The sequence below is a fragment of the Gopherus flavomarginatus genome, chromosome 3, assembly GCF_025201925.1.
Source record: "Gopherus flavomarginatus isolate rGopFla2 chromosome 3, rGopFla2.mat.asm, whole genome shotgun sequence".
Taxonomy (NCBI): Eukaryota; Metazoa; Chordata; order Testudines; family Testudinidae; genus Gopherus; species Gopherus flavomarginatus.
Genome location: NC_066619.1, coordinates 267,534,023 through 267,558,960, shown reverse-complemented (window position 1 = coordinate 267,558,960; position 24,938 = coordinate 267,534,023). Strand labels below are relative to the sequence as shown.

Genomic DNA, 24,938 nt, shown 5'->3' with positions numbered 1-24,938 from the left:
GCTCTGACATAAGAGCCTTAATCTCAGAGTCTTGCCTTGCTGAGGTAATAGCTACAAGGAATATGACAGGTGCGAGAGAGAGCAAGAGGCCAGAGGCTTGAAAGGAGGACCAGTGAGCATGGAAAGGACCAGGTTGAGATCCTACTGGGGAACTGGATTCCAGACTAGAGGAAACAGTCTCTCGAGGCCCTTCAGGAGCCTGATTGTCATCTCATATGAGAATACCGATCTACCGTGGATGTGAGGGTGGAAGGCCAATATGGTCATCGAGTGCACCTTGACCAATGAAAAGGCAAGACCTTGGTGCTTTAAATGCAGGAGGTAATCCAGGATGGATTGCAGAGACACGCTGACCAGAAAGATATTCCGCTCTGAGGCCCAGCAGGAGAAGCGCTTCCACTTTGTGAGGTAGGTAGCCCTAGTGGAGGGCTTTCTGCTTTCCAGAAGAACCTGCTGGACCTGACTAGAGCATGCCTGCTCCTCTGAGTTCAGCCACCCAGCATCCACACTGTGAGGTGGAGAGAGGTGAGATTTGAGTGCAGCAACCACCTGTGATCCTGAGAGAGCAGGTCCGGATGGTCGGTAAGAACCCATGTTGTTGCTGTGGCCAAGTCCATGAGTGTCACGAACCAATGCTGATGAGGTTGGGCCGGGGAGATCCTAATGACCCGCGCCTTGTCCTTCTTAATCTTGGAAAGGACCCTGCTGATCAGAGGGATTGGCAGGAAGGCATACATCAGAGTGCCCAGCCATGACAGGAGAAAGGCATTGGATAGTGGGCTGCTGTCAAGGCCTTGCAGAGAGCATAACTAATGGCATTTTCTGTTATGCCTGGTGATGAACAGGTCCACCTGGGGAGCGCCCCACCTTTGGAAGAACATCCTGATGACCTCCAAGTGGAGGGACCACTTGTGGTCAGAGAAGGACCTGCTGAGGTAATCCGCTGGTGTGTTCCGAACACTGGGGAGGTGGGATGCTTCCAGGTAGATCGCATGCTGGATGCAGAAGTCCCACAGGCAAAGGGCTTCCTGACAAAGGGCTGATGGGCGGGCTCCCCCATGTCTGTTGACATAGAACATGGAGGCCGTGTTGTCTGTCAGCACCTGCATCACGCGACCAGACAGATGGGGAAGGAATATCTTGCAAGCCATGCGGCTGGCCTTGAGCTGTCTCACATTTATGTGAAGCGACAACTCTCACAATCATAGCCTGAGTTTTGGGAACACCGAGGTGCACACCCTAACTGAGGTTGTACTCATCCAACATCAGAGATACTGTGAGCTGTGGAATTGCAAACGGAACACCTTCTGACACTGGATCAGGGTTGGACCACCATTGGAGGGAGGTGAGTACCTGGGGCAGGATTGTGAAGAGCCTGTCCAAAGGGTGTCTGGCTGGGGAATAGACTGACGACAGACACATTTGAAGGGGTCTTAGCCACAGCCTTGCGTGCCAGATGACACAGGTGCACGCAGCCATGTGTTCTAGGAGTCTGAGGCAGACCCGAGCTGTGATAAGCAGGTGTATGGTGACTTGGGAGATCAGATCTGACATTGCCCTGAACCTAGCCTGTGATAAAAATGCTCTGGCTTGCATGGAGCTGAGGACAGCTCCTATGCACTCTATCCTCTGAAGAGGGACCAATGTTGATTTTTGTTTGTTTATCAACAGGTCCAGAGCTTGACAAGTGACTCACAACATCACGACACTGAACTGCACCTGCTCTTTGGAGCAGCCCTTGATGAGCCAGTCACCGAGATAGGGATAGATCTGGATACCTTGATATCTGAGGTAGGCTGCGACTACTGCCATAAACTTTGTAAATACTTTTGGTGCTGTCACTAGGCTGAATGGGAGCAACGTGAACTGGTAGTGTGTCTGACAAACCACAAACCATAGGAAGAGACGATGCAGGCAAGTAAATTCTTCATTATGTGGTTACTCTATACTTTTTTAGTGGGATGTTGGAGTTTTTTGGGGAGAGGGAGGGCTTGGAATCCTAGACTTGACCTGAAAAACAAAGGAGTGTATCCTTGTTCCTTGTTGACGTATTAAAGATGCCGTGCAGTCCTGAGTAATGTCTTGTGATAATCTCAAGAATGCACATGATGTGAGATGCGAACATGAGGGACAAAATGCCCATCAGTTTCTTTTATGCCTTATACTCTTAATACAGAAAACACAAATGGATCAGATTTTTAAAACTCAGCCTTCTTTAAACCCATAGTTTGCAGGCATAAGTAATGGTGCAATTTGCACAGTTGATAAGAACATGGTGGTAGTGCAGTAAGACTAACCTCACATAAGGGAACATATTGTGAGATCCTGGTCAAAATTAGACTCTGTATGGTCATCCCTTCAATATTTTTGTATAATATTGAAAACAGAAGCTGAGGATCATTGCAAATATATTTAGTTGTATATTTATGGAAATTATAGGAAAATTTTTGTCTTGTTTTTATAATCAGGAGAGAAGATATTGGCTAAATTTTCAAAAGTGCTCATCACCACCAAATGGGACCATCATTTCAATATTTTCAATAAGAGTTGCAGGGTGCTGGCTGTTATTTAGGTGCCTAAAGAGCAGCGGAGTGTTTTTTGAAATTCTGGCTCCATTTCTGGGTGCTCAGTCCTTCTGGAAATTCTGGTCATAGTGTTAATATATACTACAATGCAAGTATCAGTTTACTGTGAAATACAAAAGAAAAATGTTATGTTTAGTTGAACTATACTGCGTTACAGACAGAATAACCAAGAACCTTTTAAGATTCTGCTAGTTCATTTGTCTGACTTCAGTATGTCAGACATACGTGCTTTTTCACAAACATTTATAAATCAAAATCATGAAAATTAAAATGTAAATAACAAAAATGAAGATAATTTTGAATGCTGTAGTGTAAAAACACTATTTTCTCCTACCGTCCCTCCATTTATATACTTTGAAGAACTCAGGTTAAAAATGCATAACCTTCTATTGTTTGCCACATACCCACAGCCAATTTATATGGTATGTTATCTAATGCTGACAATGAAAATGTCTAAAAATACAATGCCGTGCAAGAAACATGCACAAGAGACTTTGTAATGTTAGAGAAGTCATACTAAATACATTTAAAAAACTTCATATATACAGTGCACTTTATAAGCAAACATGTTCCCCTGCCTGAAAAAAGGCATGAACAGAAATCAAATTAGTTTTATTTATTAGAAGACATCTAGGTAGTTATGTGGTCCCATCAATGTAATAAGAAATAATCACATTTAATATGATTTAGTAATTCAAGATATCCATAATTAGGTTAGAAAACCAGTTAGGTTTCAATTTAAAATGAAATACAGACCCACTTGCATTAGCAGAAGAAAAGTAAGAACAATTAGCACATCTTAAATATATGTGCTAAGTGCTGATCTCTCTTTAGGTTTCTGCCTTAGTTCCCTCATTCTTTAATCTTTACATTCCCCAAAGCTATTAGCAATAATTGTGGCACATTATTTTAAATACATTTAACCAGGTTCAACCTTTTCTCCTTTTTGCTGTACATGTACACTACAATGTCAGAAACAGATAGCAAAATGTAATTAATTTTAAACATTCATACTGATAAGATCTGATACATATTTATTTTTGGCATATCATTTATTGACCCAGTGAAGTTAACATGATCTAAGACATGCAAGCCCCAGAAGGATGCAGCCTCAGTGGCAGGCTGACCTATTCAATAGAAAGATCCCAACTCCCCTTAATATTGTCATTTAACAAATGGGAAAGGGAGATTATGTAACTTGACCGATGTCACAAACCAAATACATGTAAGACTCAAAAGTCAAATCCAGTCACTCTTTGCAATCTAAACAAATGGCAGATTAATTTTACTTAAGCTTTTTAAATAAAAAAGTCACTCTGAAGCAGAGACCAGGCCTCAGAATTTCAAGCCAAAAAGATGAAAGTTTTGGAAAATTAGGAGCAACCAAAAACAGGAGTTTATAAAGTGGACGTGATCAGACAATCTATGGCTCCAGCTACAAGGAGTAAAGAATTACAGTATAAAATTAAAAAGAAAAGAAAAAATAAATAGAATAAATATAAAGATACTGAAATGAAACAAAATTAATGAGACAGAAATTCAAAGAAAAAGTAATGTCTTATGCATTGGGTTTAAAGGCATGGAGGGTTATGTTACAAGGTGTGGGTGTGATTTGCTGTCCTTGCAGAGCACAATGATTGTACCTCAGGTCAAAAGTCTTCACTAACTGCTCTAACAATATCAGGAACCAGAGGCTACATGGCTTAGAACTGAGGATTTGTAACATCTCTGTCTCTTTTAGGTAACCTAAAAGCTAAGCAATGAATATTATACTCTGTTCTAAAAGTAGTTGTCAATATTATTTAATGTAATCTCTGTCTAAAGTGCAATACCCATTTAACAAAATATTTTGTTCCTATCTCCCATCTACATACAATATTGCAATTACTAGTTCTTTGATCCCTCTGATAGCCAAAGGAAAACTAGTTTGGAATTTTTCATGCATATTAAACAGTATGAAGCAAAATTATGTGAACAGAGTATATATTTCTATTTAGCTGATGTGGAGCCCTCTATTGGACATGGCTTACAATGAAATGCATTTTCACCACACTTTCTTTAAATGAAAAAGGCTCCTAAAAGACTCACTTACAGGATGCTTGGCTGAAAGTCTGCCAGTCACAGTTCCTGTCTGATTCCATGTAGATGAAATAAATCCCTTTAGTCAAGTAAAAAAAAAAATCCAAATATAAAAGCATGTGATATGTTGTTGCAGAAGTCAATATGTGAAAATGAAATTTTACTCTAAAGCTTATATATATATATATATATATATATACACACACACACACACACACACACATATATATATATGTATATACACACACACGTTATCAATATTTCCATATAAGTTGAAACAAGGGTTATATTTTTAATAACAATGTTATAATTTTAAAAAACTTCAGAATTATTTCAAACTATCTTATATAGAAATACACAAATTTACAGGAGGAGCTTTTTTACATTCTTACCTTTTTCATACATGAAAGTAGTCCATCCACATAGGTTGACTTTATCTTGTGAACCTAAATTAGAAAAAGAGTTTAGTACATATATATATATATATATATATATATATATATATATATATATATATATATATTCTAAGAGCTTTTCAAGTGGAAACTCGTACTCTTCAACCTATTTACAACTATAGAAAATGTGTAGATACTGCAAAACATTTTTAATAGAGAAGATGACAGACATTCAATAGTGGCTCAATACACTGACTTTAATGGTGTTGAATATTTGGCTCTATTTGGCTATGCAGGTGTTGCAGTGTGAAAGTTTCAGAGTTTGACACTGAGAGATGCAGAAACAAAGGATGACACAAGGAAGCCAAAGACTGATTTTTTAGTTTTACTCTGAAAACACATCCATTGAAAACCCAACTGTTAACCAAAATGGGCAGACTAAACTAATGCTGTGAAGGATTGTCAGCAGACTATTGTAAAAATAAGAAATAGCAAGATATCAAAAAGTCCACTGAACTAGCCCCTTACAATCTCAAGCTCTTCTCTTGGTCCAGATTTTCTCATTGGCAGTGCACTGTATCACCAAACCAATTTTGTTAGTGAAGTTTTCTAAAAGTGTGCAACAAACATTTAACAAAAAATATGTGGCTTCAGTTGTTAACTGCAAAAAATCTAGTGCAAACCAAACTTATTTTTGAACTCATACTAAGAATTTACCTACTGCTGCAGAAATATGAAGACTAATTAAAGAAATACGTGAAATCGTATGCTAGCCAAAAGATTCTCAGACAAGTGGCATAGTAAAGCTATATTTTTGTTCAGTTAATTCTTGCTTTCAATGCAAATATGTTCTTTATGAAAAATGAACTCACCTGTCGGTATTCTAAAATTATCTTAGGCAATGGATGAAGATCTTGCAGCTTGTTTAACTGGAGAATAAATAAAGAATTTGACTTAGTAGTGTGCTAGTTATTCAATTCAATTTTGTTATGTTAACAAGCTTAATTTAGCATTTAGAAGACTAACTGATTTCTAGATGGCTGAAACCTGAATACTACCTCTTTTAGTAGTTAGGAGCAGCATCAGAAGTGTTAAAGGTCAAGCAGAATTTCTAGAAGTTGAGAAGTGGGACAGGAGGGGACTTTTATGAAGATATAAACCCTAGCTTGTCCCAATATGCAGAAAACCCCTGAACCTGGGCATGTATTCCCAACCAGGTGTTGAGATACTATGGTGAACAGCATGGTGTAACAACATATGAACAGAAAGACACTTATGAGTGCTAGTTTATAATTTAATTGTCAGGAATTAGATTGGGACCAGAGCATGTGCAGGGGACTGGACTAGATGACCTTTCAAGGTCCCTTCCAGTCCTATGATTCTATGTCCAGGGAAGTCAGGGAGGGTTTTTAGTTGCTGTAAAATGGACTTCAGAGTTCAGTTTGAGACAGGAAGATTTAAACTAGCTGACGGGAAATTTCTTTTCAGAGGAAGAGACAGACAGCAAACTCATCAGTGAGTAAAGAATTACTTCAAGATTCCAGTCAAAAAGGGAGAGAGAGGCAACCACCTAGTGTCTATACTAGATTTCTATCTCAGTGTAGGAAGGGAGTCCATATAGATGAAAACTTTGCATTTCCACCATGGTTGAAGGAAATACAGAATCTAGTCTAGAGGGCTGCTTTTCTAGGCTCTGTAGCAGGCAATTTGTTAAAATTTGTTAAAATTAATTTTAAGTTAAGTTAATTTATCTTTACCTGCACATTTGCCTTTTCATAACAGAAAAGCCACTGTTCTGGAACTGCCTTTTGAGTAGCCATGCTCACAGGTAACAGCAAAGGCAATGCCTAGAAATTAGGGTGACCTTATTTTCCAAAGAGAACATGGGACCTCCAAGCCACTTGCCTAAAGGCTCACCCCACATTGCTGTTGCCCAGTTGCTGGAACTCTGTGGGCCCTCCCAGCCCCACACAAGGCTGTTGCCCCGGTGGCTAGAACCCTGCATGGGCCCTGCATGCTGGAACTCCCTCCAGCTACCCCACCTCCAGCACTACCTTCCCCCTAGCGGGGGCTGGCATCTCTGTTTGCTCCCTCCACACTGCACCCCACTTTCTTTGCCATAAGTGGGCATTTCTCCTGTTTGCTCTTGCCAACTGTTCAAGTCAGCAACAGCAAACGGGACTGTCATGGTTCCTTCCCCACTCTGAACTCTGGGGTACAGATGTGGGGATCCACATGCAAGACCCCCCTAAGCTTATTTTTATCAGCTTAGGTTAAAACTTCCCCAAGGCACAAATTCCTTCCTTGCCTTAGTATCGCTGCTGCCACCAAGTGATTTAACCAAACATTCAGGGAGGGCCACTTGGAGCCCTACCTTCCCCAAATATCTCCCCAAACTCCTACACTCCCTTTCCTGGGGAGGCTTGAGAATAATATCCTCACCAACTAGTACAGGTGAACACAGACCCAAACTCTTGGATCTTAAGAACAATGAAAAATCAATCGGGTTTTTAAAAGAAGAATTTTAATTAAAGAAAAGGTAAAAGAATCACCTCTGTAAAATCAGGATGGTAAGTACTTTACAGAATAACAAAAGACTCAAATACACAGAGGATTTCCCCCCTAGGCAAAACTTTAAAGTTACAAAAACAGGGATAAACCTCTCTCTTAGCACAGGGAAAATTCACAAGCTAAAACAAAAGGTAATCTAATGCATTTCTTTTCTGCTATTACTTACTATTTCTGCAAGGCTAGATGCTTAGTTCAAATATAGCTAGGGAAATGTATTTTCTCCTGCCCTGTTTCCTGGCTAGCTCCAAGAGACACAGATGAAAAACTTTCCCCCACAGATTTGAAAGTATCTTCTCCCCTTATTGATCCTTTTGGTCAGGTGCCTCCAAGTTATCTGAGCTTCTTAACCCTTTACAGGTAAAAGAAGAATTAACCCTTTACAGGGTAAAGAGGGATTTTATGCTACCCTTAACTGTATGTTTATGACACACCCCCCAAATTATAGACGCAGTGCTGGACAGCCTGCTCTACACTGGCTGTGATTTCTTTCTGGAGCTCTAGGAGAAAACAGAATTAATAAGACACATGCACCTTTAGATATACTACTGATTATGTAAAAACTAACAATATTTCCCACATTTCAAGGTCGATTGTAACCAGTTGATTCTGGGAAACTTTCACAGGAGAGTGCATCAGCCACTTTCTTAGAAGCTCCTGAAATGTGTTGTATTTCAAATCAAAATCTTGGAGAGCTAAACTCCACCGAAGAAGTTTTTTTATTATTGTCCCTGATGGTATGAGGCCACTTCAGCGCAGCATGGTTGGTTTGCAGGTGGAAACGCCATCCCCAAACATATGGGCGTAGCTTCTCCAGTGCATATACCATGGCATAACATTCCTTTTCACTGATTGACCAGTGGCTTTCCCTCTCAGATAGTTTTTTGCTGAGAAACACGACAGGATGGAATTATTGATCCAGTCCTTCCTGCACTAAAACTGCTCCCACACCACGCTCGGTCGCATCTGTGGTTACTAGAAAAGGTTTGTCAAAGTCCAGGGCCCTTAGCACAGGGTCAGACATGAGTGTTGCTTTAAGCTAGTTAAAGGCCTTCTGACATTCTTCAGTCCACTGAACTGCATTTGGCTGTTTCTTTTTGGTTAGGTCTGTCAGTAGGGCAGCGATTTGGCTGTAGTGCGGTACAAATCGCCTGTAATATCCGGCCAAGCCTAAGAAAGATTGGACCTATTTCTTTGACTTTGGGACAGGCCACTTTTGGATAGCATTCACTCTGGCCTGTAGGGGGTTGATATTTCCTTGACCCACCTGGCTTCCAAGGCAAGTCACTCTATTTAGGCCTATTTGACACTTTTTAGCCTTAACAGTTAGTCCTGCCTCCCTTATGCGCTCAAAGATTTTTTGCAGATGCTCCAGGCGTTCTGGAAAAAATGGCCACATCATTAAGGTAGGCTATTGTAGATTCTCCCAATCCCACTAGGAGACCATCTACAAGTTTCTGGAAGGTGGTGGGTGCATTTCTCCCCTTATTGGTCCTTTAGGTCAGGTGCCCCCAGGTTATCTGAGTTTCTTAACCCTTTACAGGGTAAAGAAGGATTTTATGCTACCCTTTGCTATATGTTTATGCCTCCTTTTGGAAAAAAAAGTTGGGACACCCAGGACAAGGCTTAAAAAAGGTACTGCCCCAGCCGAAACGGGATATGTTGTCACCCTAGAGAACTCTACTGCAAGATCACTAGAATTCTAACCCTTAAAGCAGTGGCTCTCAAACTTTTTTACTGGTGACCCCTTTCACATAGCAAGTCTCTGAGTGCGACCCCCCTTATAAATTAAAAACATTTTAAAATATATTTAACATCATTATAAATGATGGAGGCAAAGCAGGGTTTGGGGTGGAGGTTGAGACCTCATGACCCCCCATGTAATAACCTTGCGATCCCCTGAGGGGTCCCGACCCCAAGTTTGAGAACCCCTGTCTTAAAGTCTATAATATCCTGCAAGCATATTAACAAAGGAAAGGAAAAATCCAGATTTAGAGATAAGAAAAAATTGTCTTATCCTTATACATAGGTAGAAATAACATGAAATAAAGCAAAAAGTTACACAAAAAATTAAATAAAACAAATAATTATAAAACAAAGCTTCTCATCACCCTCAGAAGATTCAGTAGCCAATGACAGCACCCAGAGGTGCAACAAATGAGCTAATGGGATTGCTTCCGTCAAGTGGAGCACATTGCATACATGTAGGGTGACCAGATGTCCCGATTTTATAGGGACAGTCCCAATTTTTGGGTCTTTTTCTTACATAGGATCCTATTACCCACCACCCCCGTCCCAATTTTTCACATTTGCTGTCTAGTCACCCTACATACATGTGAAATGAGTGCTGAGGGTGTGGGCCTAGTAGAGGTCGATAGGAGGAGCTCGAAGTAACACAAAGAGCGTGAGACAGTGAGCCACATTCACCATGACTTACACAAGCAAGGGAGACATTGCAGTGTGGAGGTGGTGTCAGCAGGCACTCAGCCTCCTTTGAGCCTGTCTGGCAAGGGGATTGCGGTGTGCGGTTCTCCTCACGGTGCCATGGAATGGAGTGGAGGGAGGCAGCCCAGGCTGGGCACTGGGCACCCTGGGAGAGGAGTGGCTGTTGATATTGAAGTTGGGGTGCCTGGGGCTCAGGCAGAAGTTGTGGGGGGCTAGGAGGGGGGAGATGGGGTGTGGAAGTGTGGGTGATGGGGCAGGGTGGATAAAACAAAATAACACAATGTTGTCAAAAAATAAAAACAAAAAAATATAAAAAAAAATAAATAACTCAATTTCACAGGGCTCTAACTGTTGGAAATTCACAAGCAGTCCAAGTCCCAAAAGAGAGACTATCTAGAAACATATGAATCAAAGGAGATCAGCAGTCTATAAAACCCACCAGCCAAAGGTTACCTCAGAGAAAAATTAGATGTCCAACCTGCATTTTTCTTTTGAAAGTATGGAGAGAAACACTAGCTGCAATGCAGATCTCTTCATACGCAGCTCTATTTTTTCTTGCTCATGAAGTGGAAACAGATCTGGCAGAATGTGCTCAAATATGAGGGAGTAGCTTTTCTACCGTTCTTATAAGACTCCACAAATGCTGCCAAGACACAGTAGATGATTATTGCTTTTGAAACTTTGAGACTTTTGCTCTTGCCAGTGTTTTCAACTTAACAAAGTATCTGTTTTTCTGCAAGACTTCCTTGTGTCCAAAAAGAATTTAACGACTTGACAAAATAACAAGAAAATCAATAAGGTAGTAGTCATTAGTTCAAAGGGCAGTTCCATTAGTTGACCCAAAATTTACTTCAGTTTCCAATTGGCCACACAGATTTTGATTGACAAATGAAGCTTTAAGATCCCACTTGTGAACCTAAAAATATGAAGGTATGAAAACAAACTTCCTTTACCAGAAAACAGAGGGAACTTAACACAGCCACATGGACATGAAAGTGCTGAAATTAAGATCTTTAATGAATGTGCCAAATAATAAGAAAAAACCAGGTTTTGAATGACACCGTAAGGGCCTGTAACGTAGGCTGTCTGACCTAGTGGTTGGAGCTGGGAGTAGTGTCAGAGTTGTTGAAAAGCCAAGGGTCAAAGCCAGAAGTCCCATCCAGGGTCAAGCCGGTGTCAGAGTTAGCAACAGGGGTCAAGGTGAGGAAATAGGAACCAGGCATGGTAGGCAGGTGGAACAGGGATGAGGCATGGTAGTTATCAGGAACAGGGAGCATTCAACAGGGATGATTTTTCATGAAAAACAAGCACATGGATGCATTTCATGCCGGGGCCCTGTTTCTTTGTATCACTCCAATGCCTACATCAGAGGTGTCAGCCTCAAGGACAAAGGGTTGGTTAAGGTCAGGGGAGACCAGCACTGGGGCACATGTGAAAGCTATGTTCAGGTGTTCAAAGGCCTGATGGGTCTCTAGTGGCCAGTGAAACCTTGCACATTTGTGGAGGATGACAGTTATAGAGGCTGTGACCTTTGAAAGTTTGGAATAAACTGTAGAACTGGCAAACCCCATGAACCTCTGGAGGTCTTGGATGCTCCAGGCTTCATCCCAATCCTGAAATGCAGATACCTTCTGAGGGTCCATCCATAGTCCTCCTTCTGACAGTATGAACCCCAAAAATTCAACAGATGATTGGTCAAATACAGACTTTTCCAGTTTTCCATATAACCCATGCTGGCATAATCGTACTCACACTTCATGGACATGGTGGTCATGGCTTGCTTGACTACTGGAATAGATTAGAATATCATTAACTATGAAAACACAAACTGGTCTAGGATATCTTGAAATATGTCACTGATCAAGTGCTGGAAAGTGGCTGGAGAACTGCTAAATTCAAAGGGCATTATCGAATACTCAAAGTGTCTATAACTTGTTCTAAAGGCTATCTTCCATTTGTCTCCTGCCCTGATTTGAACTAGATTATATGCTCCACTAATGTACAGCTTAGCAAACAACTGTACTCAGTCCAGGAGCTCTGGAATTAACAGTAAGGGGTACCAATTTCATATAGTTATTTGGTTCAGTGCCCTGTAGTCTACACAGAGTGAGAGCTTCCTTTCTTCTTCACAAAAATTTCTGGGGTGCCTGCGGGGGTGGTAGAGCAGTGGATAAAGCCTTTAGCTAGGTTTTCCTGGAGCTAATCCCTTAATATTGCTAGTTCTGATTCAGACATAGAATATACATGCAAACTGAATGTTGGCTCCGAGATTAATGTCGACAGGACAATTATAAACATGATGCAAGGAGAGTGACTCTGCATTCTGTTTTTCAAAGACATTGTGGTAGTGCCAGTATTTCATAAGAAGATGCGGTCCATCATGCAGGGATGGAGTTTTTAGGTCCAAGACAGTTGCCACCACATGGGGGAATGTCTGGTTTACCAGACTAGAATCCTTTGCCTTGGTTTATTGGGTTTTCAGTTCTTGAATGAGAAGGCAATTCTTCCTACGGAACCTTAATGGGAAAGTAGTGACATATTGGATCAAAGAATATGGTGATTGTGACAAATGAGCCAGGGTGCCCCTAAATTCAGGAAGAAATGTGGGGAGGAAATAAGGTTAAATCATAAGGCTTCCCAGTGCTCCCCAATCACCATTTCCAGCAGTGCAGTCTCCTGTGTAACTAGGACCGATGCCAGTGGAGACCCATCTACTGTTTCTACCAGGTCTAAGGTAATGCTGGGTTGTAGTGGGAGACTGAGGACCTGGGTCATGAAAAAAATACATGAAATTGTCTCCCACTCCCGAATCAATGCCTATTTTATAGGAAAGGCCTACTTGACTTGCAGGATCCGCAATTGCAGGGGAATCTGTAGAAGTGGAGGTGGATGAGGAACTTCTAGGTTAGCATAATTTTGGGGTGTTTTCCTGATGGTTGCCAGCTTCGGGTCCCTGATTGGGTGTGGAGTTAGTTTCTTCCCTATCATCAGCTTAGCAAGGATTTTGTCAGGACACTTGGATACTACATGTCCTGGACTCCATAATAGAAGCAGAGGTTCTCCTGTCTTCTGCATTTTCATTCATGCGGGGATAGGCAGGGTCATCCAATGTCAGTTGGTATGGGCTTGATTGAGGCTGAGCTCACTTGGGCCTGAGGACTGACTCTTAGGTGAGTGAAGGAGGTAGGTAGGCTCATCAACCTATGTTCCAGTTGACGTTCATGCAGCCTGCTGTCTATCCGGATACACAGGCCTGGCAAGGCCTCTAAATAGGGAGGGGGGGGTGGATCCACCCATGCCAGCTTGTTTTTTAGTTCTTTGCAAAGGGCAAGCCAAAATGGATGGAGGAGTTCAGCATCATTCCAGTCATCATCTATGACCTAATGTCTGAACTGGGTGACATAGGAAAGGGCTGATCCCAGGATTTGCTGGAGCTTTTGTAAGACAGTCTCTGTTATGCAAGCTTTGTGAGGGTCATCGGTGTTTAACAGTACCAAGGGAGCTAATACTGGCATCGAGAAGCAGAGTAAATTCTTCACTGCTGCAAATGCCTCTGTGTGACTCTCTGTATCTCGGGGGAACACCCAGCATAACCCCATGTTCATCCTTGCAAAATGACTGTGTGGTATCCAATGCAAAGTCTGTCATGTTGGGTGTCTTTGGAAGGCTCATGATGCACTGAGCATTGTTGTTATAGTGATGTTATAGTAATTGTTGTTACAGTAATGTTATAGGTTGTAATTTCATGTATATAGTTATGAGGCTGAAATGTGTCTTCATGACTTAAAATAAGCACAGGCAAACACTCTCTAAGAGTATCTCATCAAGGCATGTATGGGACAAACCCAGCCCAGCCTCACAGGAACAAAGGATGCTGGCCTGGGCAGCAACAAAAGGATCTGCTGAACTCCTGTATGAGCCACCTCCCTTCCTTTGGTCAGTTTGGGACTGCAATGAGGTAATGCTCACCTGACTCTGAGGGGGGGAGGGCAAAGCCAAGAGGGAAGAAAAAACATGATAAAGGGAGAGATGTTTGCCAAGCTCTCCCTCTCCCTTCCACTTATATCTACAGAAACCACTACCAGCAAGTGACTGAAGTGCTGATCAAAGGGGAGAGCCTGAAGAGCAACCAGCCAGTCTGTGGTGAGACGCATCTAAGTTTGTAAGGGCACTGAAAGTATTAAGATCAGCTTAGAATGCGTTTTGCTTTTATTTCATTTGACCAAATCGGACTTATGTTTTGACTTATAATCACTTAAAATCTATCTTTGTAGTTAATAAATCTGTTTGTTTATTCTACCTGAAGCAATGCATTTGGTTTGAAGCATGCCAGAGACTTCCCTTGGGATAACAAGCCTGGTACATATCAATTTATTTGTTAAATTGACAAACTCATATAAGCTTGCAGCATCCAACGGGCATAACTGGACACTGCAAGATGGAGGTTCCCAGGGTTGTGTCTGAGACCAGAGATATTGGCCACTGTCATTCAGTTGCACAATCCAAGGAGCAGCTTACATGCTAGAAGGTGTCTGTGAACAGCCCAGGAGTGGGGGTTCTCACAGCAGAGCAGGGTAAGGCTGGCTCGCAGAGTCAAGGACTGGAGTGACCTAGCAGATCACTGGTCCAGATAATACTTTTAGGGAACATCACACTCTGGCATAGTTGGCACTGAGATCATATTTGGTGGATGCATTGATGCTGAAGTTGACAATGTAGTTTCTGGAGCCAGAGTCAATGGTGCCCATTCTGACACTAGAGTCAATGAGTGATGCTGTCTTAGGCATTAATTTGGAGGAGGAATGCTTGTTTCTCTCTTGCACTCTAGTCGACTTCCTTTCTCCTTGCTTTATAGAGTTTGGGGGTGGAGCTCTTCCTCTGGTCAAATCTGGGATCAATCCTTCATATATGCCTTGCCCAAGCACTTGAAACAACTGCTGTGCAGGTTCCTCACAGGCATAGGCTTTGAGCAGGAAGCACATGGTTTGAAGCCTAGTGATCAGGGCATGATTCGGTACTGGCAACAGAACCCCAAAATGGGGGAAAACGATATAAGCAAAGTGTTTAAACTACTAAAACTTACTAACTACAGTAACAACTAACTATAACTAGACTAGGTACATAAAGTTTGAGAGAAAACTGGTCTAGCAATTGACAGGCGTTCCAATGACTGTTACAGTAGTAAGAAAAAGCTATCAGGGACTGGAGGTGGTTCTGCCCTTTATACCTGCATGCAGCACTGTGCAGCAGCAGAAGTGCTTGAGCTGCCCAAGAGATACTGATGAGGGAAAAAGTTTCCCATGACTGTGCGCTGGGCACAGAGACACCAAGAGCAGAATGCACATGTGCAACTACTCAAAGAAGAATTTGTTCTCTGTGTCTCATAGTATATGACTAAAGAAACATCCAATGAAATTGAAAGGTAGCAAAACCAAAACTGACAAAAGGAAATAGTATCTCACATAACACTTAAGCTGCAGAACTCATTACCAAGGACTCGTTGCTGAGGACAAGCACTAAACAAAATTCAAAGAGGGATTGGGACATTTATATAGATAAGAACATCCAGATTTATTATTGTTAATGCTAACTAACAGAGTATGTTAGCAAAGGAGATGAAACTTCATGTTTTAGGGTTTACACCCATTTCTAACTATTATGGATTAGATTACATCTGCAGGGGGGCTGATTGCCTCATACCTGCCTATCGTGAGATTTATCATACCTTCCTCTAAAGCATACTGTGCTGGCAACTGTTGGAGGCAGAATACTGGATTAAATGGACCATGGATCTAATCCAGTATGATAATTCCTATGTTCCTATGACACAAAAGACATAGGTTTTTCCATGGCTTTGTCTCCCAGTCTCTGAAATCAGAAGTAGTCCACATTTTTGTTGTTGACTGATACAGAAAACTCTGTCTGTGGTATCTCCTATCCTGGAATACAGACTGCTGCAAATTGTTGTTCAGTTCTCATTTCCTTGGAAACAGTTCTGAATGTTGAGTTTCCCCATGAATATATTCACAAGCTGAAAGTACTACACTCCAACTTTTCACTCAATTAAATGTCCAAAAGGCTTCCATTCTCAATTGACAGTTTAGAGTGCTACTTTGTTACATAAGCTAAAGCTGTGCAACTGTCACTCAGAGTGGAGAGACAAGGTGGATAAAGTAGTATCTTTTACTGGACAAACTTCTTCTGGTGAAAGAGACAAGCTTTTATGCTTACACAGAGCTCTTCTTCGGGTCTGAGAAACTAACTCAGAGTGGCAGTGGCAATTGGAGGGTCACTAGGCATCTTATGGCTTAACCCTTATCCACAGTGCTCCTCTTGTATTCTAGAAAGGAACCATGTTTCCTAACAGGAAAGTGTACCCACGTGCCACAAATTGGCCAGGAAGGCTTTCATAGTGATCCTGACTTCAGGAATTTCAGACAGAGATTTCCCTTGGTCAGGTTTCTATATCTGCTCCATTTCATGACCTGAAGGACTGAATAGGTGAAGTGATTCCACACTGACAGAACAAACAAGTGAAAAGGCCTCATGTAAAGAATCGCTCACTTAGCTATATCTAAACAGGAGTCAAACTGTATATGAATCCTAGGAGACCAAGGGCCTATCAAATTGTTGTAGCTGGATCTCAGTAGGGTCTGAAGTAGCTGCTTGATGTTTGTTGCTCTAAGGGAAGCAAGATACTCTCAAAGTATGAGCAGAGCCTAGCCCCAAGGTGTCAAATATTGTGAATGAGATAAAAGAATCTCATCCTAACTGTTCACAAACTCATGTTGTCAAAGAACCTCTCTCTCCTTGAGCCCAAAATCTCCTTCTCTCTGCACTGAGATCTGATAGAGAGATCATACAAGTGGTGAAAAACGCAGATACCTTATCTCTGAAGGAGGCAATAATCATCCCAAAAAAAGGTTAACAAAGATTCTTGGAGCTGATGAAAGGCCAAAGAAATAGATGAAAAATAGGGCTGTCAAAAGATTTTAAAAATTAATTGCAATTAATCACACTGTTAAACAATAACAGAATACCATTTAAATATGTTTGGATGTTTTCTACATTTTCAAATATATTGATTTCAATTACCACACAGAATACAAAGTGTACAGTGCTCACTTTATATTTATAATTTATTACAAATATTTGCTTGTAAAAAACAAAGGAAATAGTATTTTTCAATTCAGCTAATGCAAGTACTGTAGTGCAATCTTTTTATCATGAAAGTTGAATTTACAAATGTAGAATTATGCATATAAAAACTGCATCAAAAAATAAAACAATGTAAAACTTTAGACCTACAAGTCCACTCAGTGCTACTTCTTGTTCAGAGAATCGCTCAGACAAACAAGTTTGTTTACACATTTGAAGAAGATAATACTGCCCGTTTCTTGTTTATAATGTCACCTGAAAGTGAGAAAAGGCGTTCACATTGAACTGTTGTATCTGGCATTGCAAGAAGCGCTAAAGATTCATATGTCCCTTCATGCTTCAACTACCATTCCAGAAGACATGCTGATGATGGGTTCTGCTCAATAATAATCCAAAGCAGTGCGGACTGATGGACATTCATTTTCATCATCTGAGTCACATGCCACCAGCAGAAGGTTGATTTTCTTTTTTGGTGATTCAGGTTCTATAATTTCCGCATTGGAGTGTTGCTCTTTTAAAGACTTTTGAAAGCATGGCCCATACCTCGTCCCTCTCAGATTTTGGAAGGTACTTCAGATTCTTAAACCTTGGGTTGAGTGCTGTAGCTATTTTTAGAAATCTCACATTGGTACCTTCTTTGCATTTTGTCAAATCTGTAATGAAATTGTTCTTAAAACAAACATGTGCTGGGTCATCATCTGAGACTCCTATAACATGAAATATATGGCAAAATGTGGGTAAAACAGAGCAGGAGACATACAATTCTCCCCCCAGGAGTTCAGTCACAAATTTAATTAACTCATTTTTTTAATGAGCATCATCAGCATGGAAGCATGTCCTCTAGAATGGTGGCCAAAGTATGAAGGGGCATATGAATGTTTAGCATATCTGGCACGTAAATACCTTGCAATGCTGGCTACAAAAATGCCATGCCAATGCCTGTTCTCACTTTCAGGTGATATTATAAATAAGAAGGGGGCAGCATTATCTCCCGTAAATGTAAACAAACTTGTTTGTCTTAGCAATTGGCTGAACACGAAGTAGGACTGTGTGGACTTGTAGGCTCAAGTTTTACATTGTTTTGTTTTTGAGTGCAGTTATGTAACAAACAAAAAAAATCTACATTTGTAAGTTATACTTTCACAATAAAGAGATTGCAGTACAGTACTTGTATTATGAACTGAAAAATATAATTGCTCTTGTTTATCATTTTTACAGTGCAAATATTTGTAATAAAAAATAATACAAGGTGAGTACTGTACTCTTTGTATTCTGTGTTGTAACTGAAATCAATACATTTGAAAATGTAGAAAAATATCAAAAATATTTATTACATTTCTATTGATATTCTATTGTTTAACAGTGCAATTAAAACTGAGTAATCATGATTAATTTTTTAAATTGCAATTAATTTTTTTGAGTTAATGGCGTGAGTTAACTGCGATTAATTGACAGACCTAGTGAAAAGGTCTCATGTAAAGAGGACTGTACATAAAAAAATGGTAATTCCTATTCCAGCCACAGGCATCAAATGTCATCCCACAGAGCTGTTCACTTAGCAGGGCTGAATGTTTGTGCCATATTCAGAGAGAGACCAACAAAAGCTGCTGCCCCACTAATGAGATAGCCACTGCTAATAGTTCAGCCTGTATATCTTGCAGCTGGAGGAAGACACTGGCAGAAAGGTGATGAACAAGTTGCACTTGCCTATTCCTAAATGGTCCACCACTGAGGTTGATCAGTTTGTGTCTTCCGAGGTGGAAGTATGAAGAGAGATGACAGAAAAAGCGGGAAACAGACTGTCTCCAAGATCTGAGTCTGATGGTCTCTCATCAAACCAGGCAGAGACAGTAGAGTGAGATGCTTCTACCAAATGGAGGCAAAACCAGGGGTGGCTCTAGCTATTTTGCCGCCCCAAGCATAGCAGGCAGACTGCCTTCAGCGGCGCGCCGGCGGATGGTCCCTGGTCCCGCAGATTCAGCGGCTTGCCTGCGGGAGATCCGCCGGTCCCACGTCTTCATTGTACCCGCTGCCCAACTGCAACCGAATCCACGGGACTGGCGGACCTCCCACAGGCAAGCTGCCGAAGGCTGCCTGACTGCCGCTTTTGCAGGGACCGCCAGGGCGCCCCCCACAGCTTGCCGCTGGTGCCTGGAGCCGCTGCTGGGCAAAACATTGGCCTTTTGGCAGAGTTCCAAGCCATCTATCTACATTACCTCTACATCTATCTATAGGGAGCACTTTGGTGCCAAAACCTCTCCAGTGAACTGCCTCCATGAGTGCCTTTATTATTATATTATAATTGGAGATATACCAATTGCCTAGAACTGGAAGGGACCTTGAAAGGTCATTGAGTCCAGCCCCCTTCCTCCACTAGCAGGACCAATTTTTGCCCCAGATTCCTAAGTGGCCCCCTCAAGGATTGAACTCACAACCCTGGGATTAGCAGGCCAATGCTCAAACCACTGAGCTATCCCTCCCCCTGTGAGTATTTTACCTAGTAGTCTGTTCCAATGCCTGTCTCTAGGAATAAATATTTTTAAAAAGCAAGGAAGGAATACTGAAAGTTAAAATATATCTAGGCAGCACACTACCAAGTTCAAGAGAGTCCCTTCTACAGGTGAGAAAACACCTGCCATTAGGTCTATCTTCCTGGCAATAACAAGGTAAGGTTCTGAGGAATTCTAAGAACTTCATAGCCAAAAATCTAGAGAATACTCCATTTTCCCTGAAAAACTCTGTAGTAGCTAAATAGAATTATAATCAGAATCTTTTCTATATTAAGCCTGCAAATACCAGGAGCAACTGAGTTCTTCACTAGCCTTTTTATTCTTGATAAACAGTGTCTACATTGGACAAAAATTCTCTTTAATTTCTGGCACAAGAAAACTAAAATGAGATCATGATGATTCCGAAAGTGAAGAAAAATGTTTAAGCAGATTACAAGTCTACTGATGCAACAATCAATAAATTGTATTCCTATAAACTCTCACTATCATTACTGAAAAAAAAACAAGGATGAAAACCATCAATGCGATAACAGGCCCCCAAGGTTACATGCCTGTAAAATGAGAGCATTAAACAGTTGTGCATGGTTTCTTATGTACGATATTTATTTGTAATAAACTGTCAAACAACTTTCTACTTAATATTTTTTAAAATGTAATTTACTGTGTTTCTCATTTTTGCTACACTTTTTTTCTGTTCCTGAGTTCACTTTTTCTTATCCTTCCTCTAATAGATTTTGATGTAATTGTTCCTTACTATCTCTTTCTATCCAGTTAGTCTTTTCTCTTTCTTGCACTGCACTGTGTGCTCTACCTGAGCCTCCATCATTTGATTTTTTTTTTGTAGTTTCAATGGATAATATCTATGTTTATTTTTAAGCATTTTTTCTGTTTTATCAATTTAAATTTTCATAGTTGCAGGAAATTAAGGAGGGATAAGAAAAGGGAAGATCAGGATTGTTTAATAACAATAGATGTTGAGATTCAAAAAGCTAAAGCTTCATAACTATTATAAAAACAAATTGTTAACATCATGTGTCAAAATATACAAAGTAAATCCTTAAATCAAACTAAGTTCACAAGCAGCATTTTTCTTACTTTGCCTATATATAAATTTCTATTATTGATGGAAATATTTTTTCATTTGTGTGTGGATGTTCTGATGTTTACCAACATTTACTGAATAAACTTTAATCCTTCCAAGCCTGTCTATATTTTTGTCTTTCCAACTTCATTCCATTAAATAGACTCATAGACTCATAGACTCTAGGACTGGAAGGGACCTCGAGAGTCATCCAGTCCAGTCCCCTGCCCTCATGGCAGGACCAAATACTGTCTAGACCATCCCTAATAGACATTTATCTAACCTACTCTTAAATATCTCCAGAGATGGAGATTCCACAACTTCCCTAGGCAATCTATTCCAGTGTTTAACTACCCTGACAGTTAGGAACTTTTTCCTAATGTCCAACCTAAATCTCCCTTGCTGCAGTTTAAGCCCATTGCTTCTTGTTCTACCATTGGGGGCTAAGGTGAACAAGTTTTCTCCCTCCTCCTGATGACACCCTTTTAGATACCTGAAAACTGCTATCATGTCCTCTCTCAGTCTTCTCTTTTCCAAACTAAACAAACCCAATTCCTTCAGCCTTCCTTCATAGGTCACGTTCTCTCTCTATTATGTCATTTTTCCAAGTTATGCTATCATTTTTTCTCACCTTCCCAGCCTTTCATGCATACAGTTAGCCAAATGTACCAGACATGTCATAGCCATAGAACTAAACTAAGACAAGGGACCTCAATGTCCAGAGGCAATTCCCAAGAATACTTACTGGTAGTCAGCAGAAAGCTGCCTGGAAAGCTGGCTGCCAGCTCTCCTCCTGATTTCCAGATATTAAATTGCATCAAAAGACAGCTAGAAATACACTAAACTTTCTTAACATTACTTTTCCTTACATTATTGCTGTAGAAGCCACAGGGATGTTACTTGATCATGAATATCAGTGAGGTCATCCATAAGACAGCTCTCTCCATCATATGAAAAAGTTTGAGAATTTCTGATCTAAGTAAATCGGACTGTAAATTTGAATCAAGTTTAAAACTTAAAAACAACAAATAAATATGAGTTTATTATGCTAGCAAATTCTAAACTAGGTATATGTTTAAAAAATCTTTTAGTTCTCACCACAACTTCAGAAGTGGATTGAAGATGCTGCATCTCAGTTCTGGGAACTTTCTCACACAGCGTATGGAGCTTTAGTTTTTCAAACAATACCTATATTAACAAAAATTATATATTTCAAGGTGATGGAAATGTTTGAAAATTGAAACATAATGGAGCATTACTATGGTGCATCTGGCTTTAAATTCTATAGAAAACAAAAAGCATATTGTATCAAAGAGGGAACAAAATGGGGAAAAATTGTTAGATATTTGTTAAAAATTGTTGTATTTATCAAAAGCAAACAGGCTTCTTCTTTAATTTTAAACATGCCTAAAACAGATGAGTCAAATGCACTGCTATTGCCATGACCTGGTTGAAACCTTGTTATGGACTGAGTTAAAACCCCACTGAGACTGACAAATGTGAACTCACCCTTCAGTTAACATGACAGAAAGCATAAGCCCCCACCTAAGACAAATGGTGCGTGGTGAACCTGCATAGGAACTTTCAGCTGAATATTTTTTTGGAGTCTGTGGTTGTGCATGTGTGTGTGAAGGCAGATCACACAGAAACAGAGAACAGGCAAGACCAGAGGGAGAGGGAAAGACAAGAAAGCCAGTTTGGAGGTTGGGAGCATGGTGTGATGCTAGGAAAAGCTAGTGAAAGAGCTTTTGGATCTGGTGTTGGCCAACGAGGCCTAGGGACTTAAGCTAAGAAATTGCTCCTTTTGTTCTTGGTTCCTTCTGCATTCAGAGACACAGGACTTCATATGTTCCTTGTTAAAAAATAAACAAGACTTCATCAAAGAAAATACCAGACTCCATCAGTTTCCTCTTCCAGCTGGAAAATCCCCAGGGCCCAAACTTTGCTCAGGTCAAAAAGGGGCAACGCTATGTTTGTGAGAAAGCTGATGACATATCCTCCATCATCATCAACATAAAATGATATAACTAGTACAATAAGAACAAGATTTTCAAAGTTTTGAGCATTACTGCTTCATAATCCCTCTCCATGAATAATATTTTTAGTGTTAATAATTTAAAGAAAAGTAGCAATCTAAACAGTACCTCTCTCAGCTGACTACTGCTGGTCAATAGGAATTGTTGTCCAGCAGCTCGATGGGCTTCCTGCTCAAGCTCTTTCAATCGCAACTATAAAATTGGTACATCATAATTATTCCACTTGCACTACTTTGTTCAATTTACAGTTACAGTCTAATTTAACAAGCATTCAGGACTATTTTTACTTACTTGCAATTTGATCACTGTATGTGTCACCATTGTTGGCTATCTATGTTTAGTTTCTCATAATTATTAATGATTTGGAAAGGGGCTGAGTAATACTTAGTGACTAGCAAAATTTGCAGTGGACTAAGTTATTTAGGTTAGTCAGGACCAGAAAGGACTGTGAAGAACTTTAGAGATCTACACCGTCTAGGTGAATGGGTAACATGATGGCAGATGAAGTTCAGTGTTGATAAATGCAAAGGAATGCACATTAGAGGGAAAAATTAAAACTACTCATGCACTTTACAAATTTCTAAATTAATTGTATTAACTCAGGACAGGGACCAAGGTATTATTATGTGGACTGCTCAGTGAAGACCTCTGCTGAATGTGCGGTTGCAGTCAAAAAAGTAAACAAGATTTTAGGATCCATAAGAAATGAGATGGAGAATTACACAGAAAATATTACAATTTCATTACATGAATCAATGGTGTGGCCAAATTCACAATACTCTGTTGCAGCATTTATCACCTCATCTGAAAAAGGATATTACAGAATTAGAGCATGCTCACAGAAGGGCAATAAGAATGATCAATGTAATGGAAAAACTCTCATATGAAGAAATTAAAAAAAAAAATGGAATTGTTTACCTTAGAAAGAAGACAAATGGGAGGGGATGAGATAAAGTGTATGAAATAATGATTATTATAAAGAAGGTAGATCAGGAACTTCTCTTCTCTTTCTCATTGCCTTGCAACATAAGAACAAGGGACATTCCATGAAATTAAAAAAGTGTAGGAAATTCAAAATTGATAAAAATACTTTTTTCATACATTGTGCAATAAGACTGGAACTCATTGTCACAGGAAATTGCTGAGGCCAAAAACTTTGCAACTTTTAAAAAGGGACTGGATATTTATATGGATAACAAGAATATCCACAGATATAATTACTGATGAAAAACTGTAAGTAATATTAAATCTCATGCTGCGGGGCTTAAGCTAATCTCTATAGAACAGGATGAACCCTAATATGGAGGCAAACTGAGAAATATTTTACCTGATAACAGAAACAAAATTATCAATTTCTCTTCTGATTCATCACAAAGGAGTAATGCCTGTGGACTTTGGAGGTGATTTTATGTTGTTTCTAGAGGCTTCAAGACTAATCTCCACCATTCAACTCAACCCACAGAAAAGTTCTTCCAAAGCTGTAAAAACTCTTCAACAGCCAATTATTAGCATTAAACAACAACTTTAAATTATATTGCCTAACCTTTAGGCAAATATATGCTTAAGTCGTTTTGATGGGGTGTTCACCCCACATTTGCCTTGAAAGAATTAATGCAGACTGAGAAGGGGGCTAATTAACCCAACAGGCCATAGCTAGGAGGAATCAGGTGGCTAAGCAATCCCCTGACTGAATGAGGAAGCCCAGCTGAGGGGGAACGAGCTGGGCTAGGATAATAGTCAGGAAATTGGCAGCAGAGGGGGACTGCTGGGAATGTCTACAGTTACTCCCTGGGAGAAGGGAAATGCATTTGGGCTGGCAAACCCAGAGGGGGGAAACCAGGAAGGTAGGACAGGGATCAGGGAAAGGCCATAAAGTTTCACAGGGATTGGTAACTGGTTAAAAGATAGGAAACAAAGGGAAGGAATAAATCATCAGTTTTCAGAATGGAGAGAGGTAATTAGTGGTGTCCCCCAGTGGTCTGTACTATTCAACATATCCATAAATGATCTGGAAAAAGGGGTAAAAAGTGAGGTGGCAAAATTTACAGATGATACAAAACTGCTCAAGATAGTTAAGTCCC

General features: G+C 40.3%; 1 protein-coding gene across 1 annotated transcript in view; it reads right to left on the bottom strand.

The window, feature by feature from the left end:
• Positions 1-24,938, bottom strand: part of POLN (DNA polymerase nu) — a 180,488-nt gene that overhangs the window by 77,896 nt on the left and 77,654 nt on the right. The window contains exons 14-18 of the mRNA XM_050945516.1: positions 22,966-23,049; positions 21,920-22,009; positions 5,932-5,988; positions 5,057-5,110; positions 4,678-4,743 (exon numbers count right to left, since the gene is read on the bottom strand). Coding sequence (XP_050801473.1) covers positions 4,678-4,743; positions 5,057-5,110; positions 5,932-5,988; positions 21,920-22,009; positions 22,966-23,049 — 351 coding nt within the window. The remainder of the gene's footprint in view (positions 1-4,677; positions 4,744-5,056; positions 5,111-5,931; positions 5,989-21,919; positions 22,010-22,965; positions 23,050-24,938) is intronic.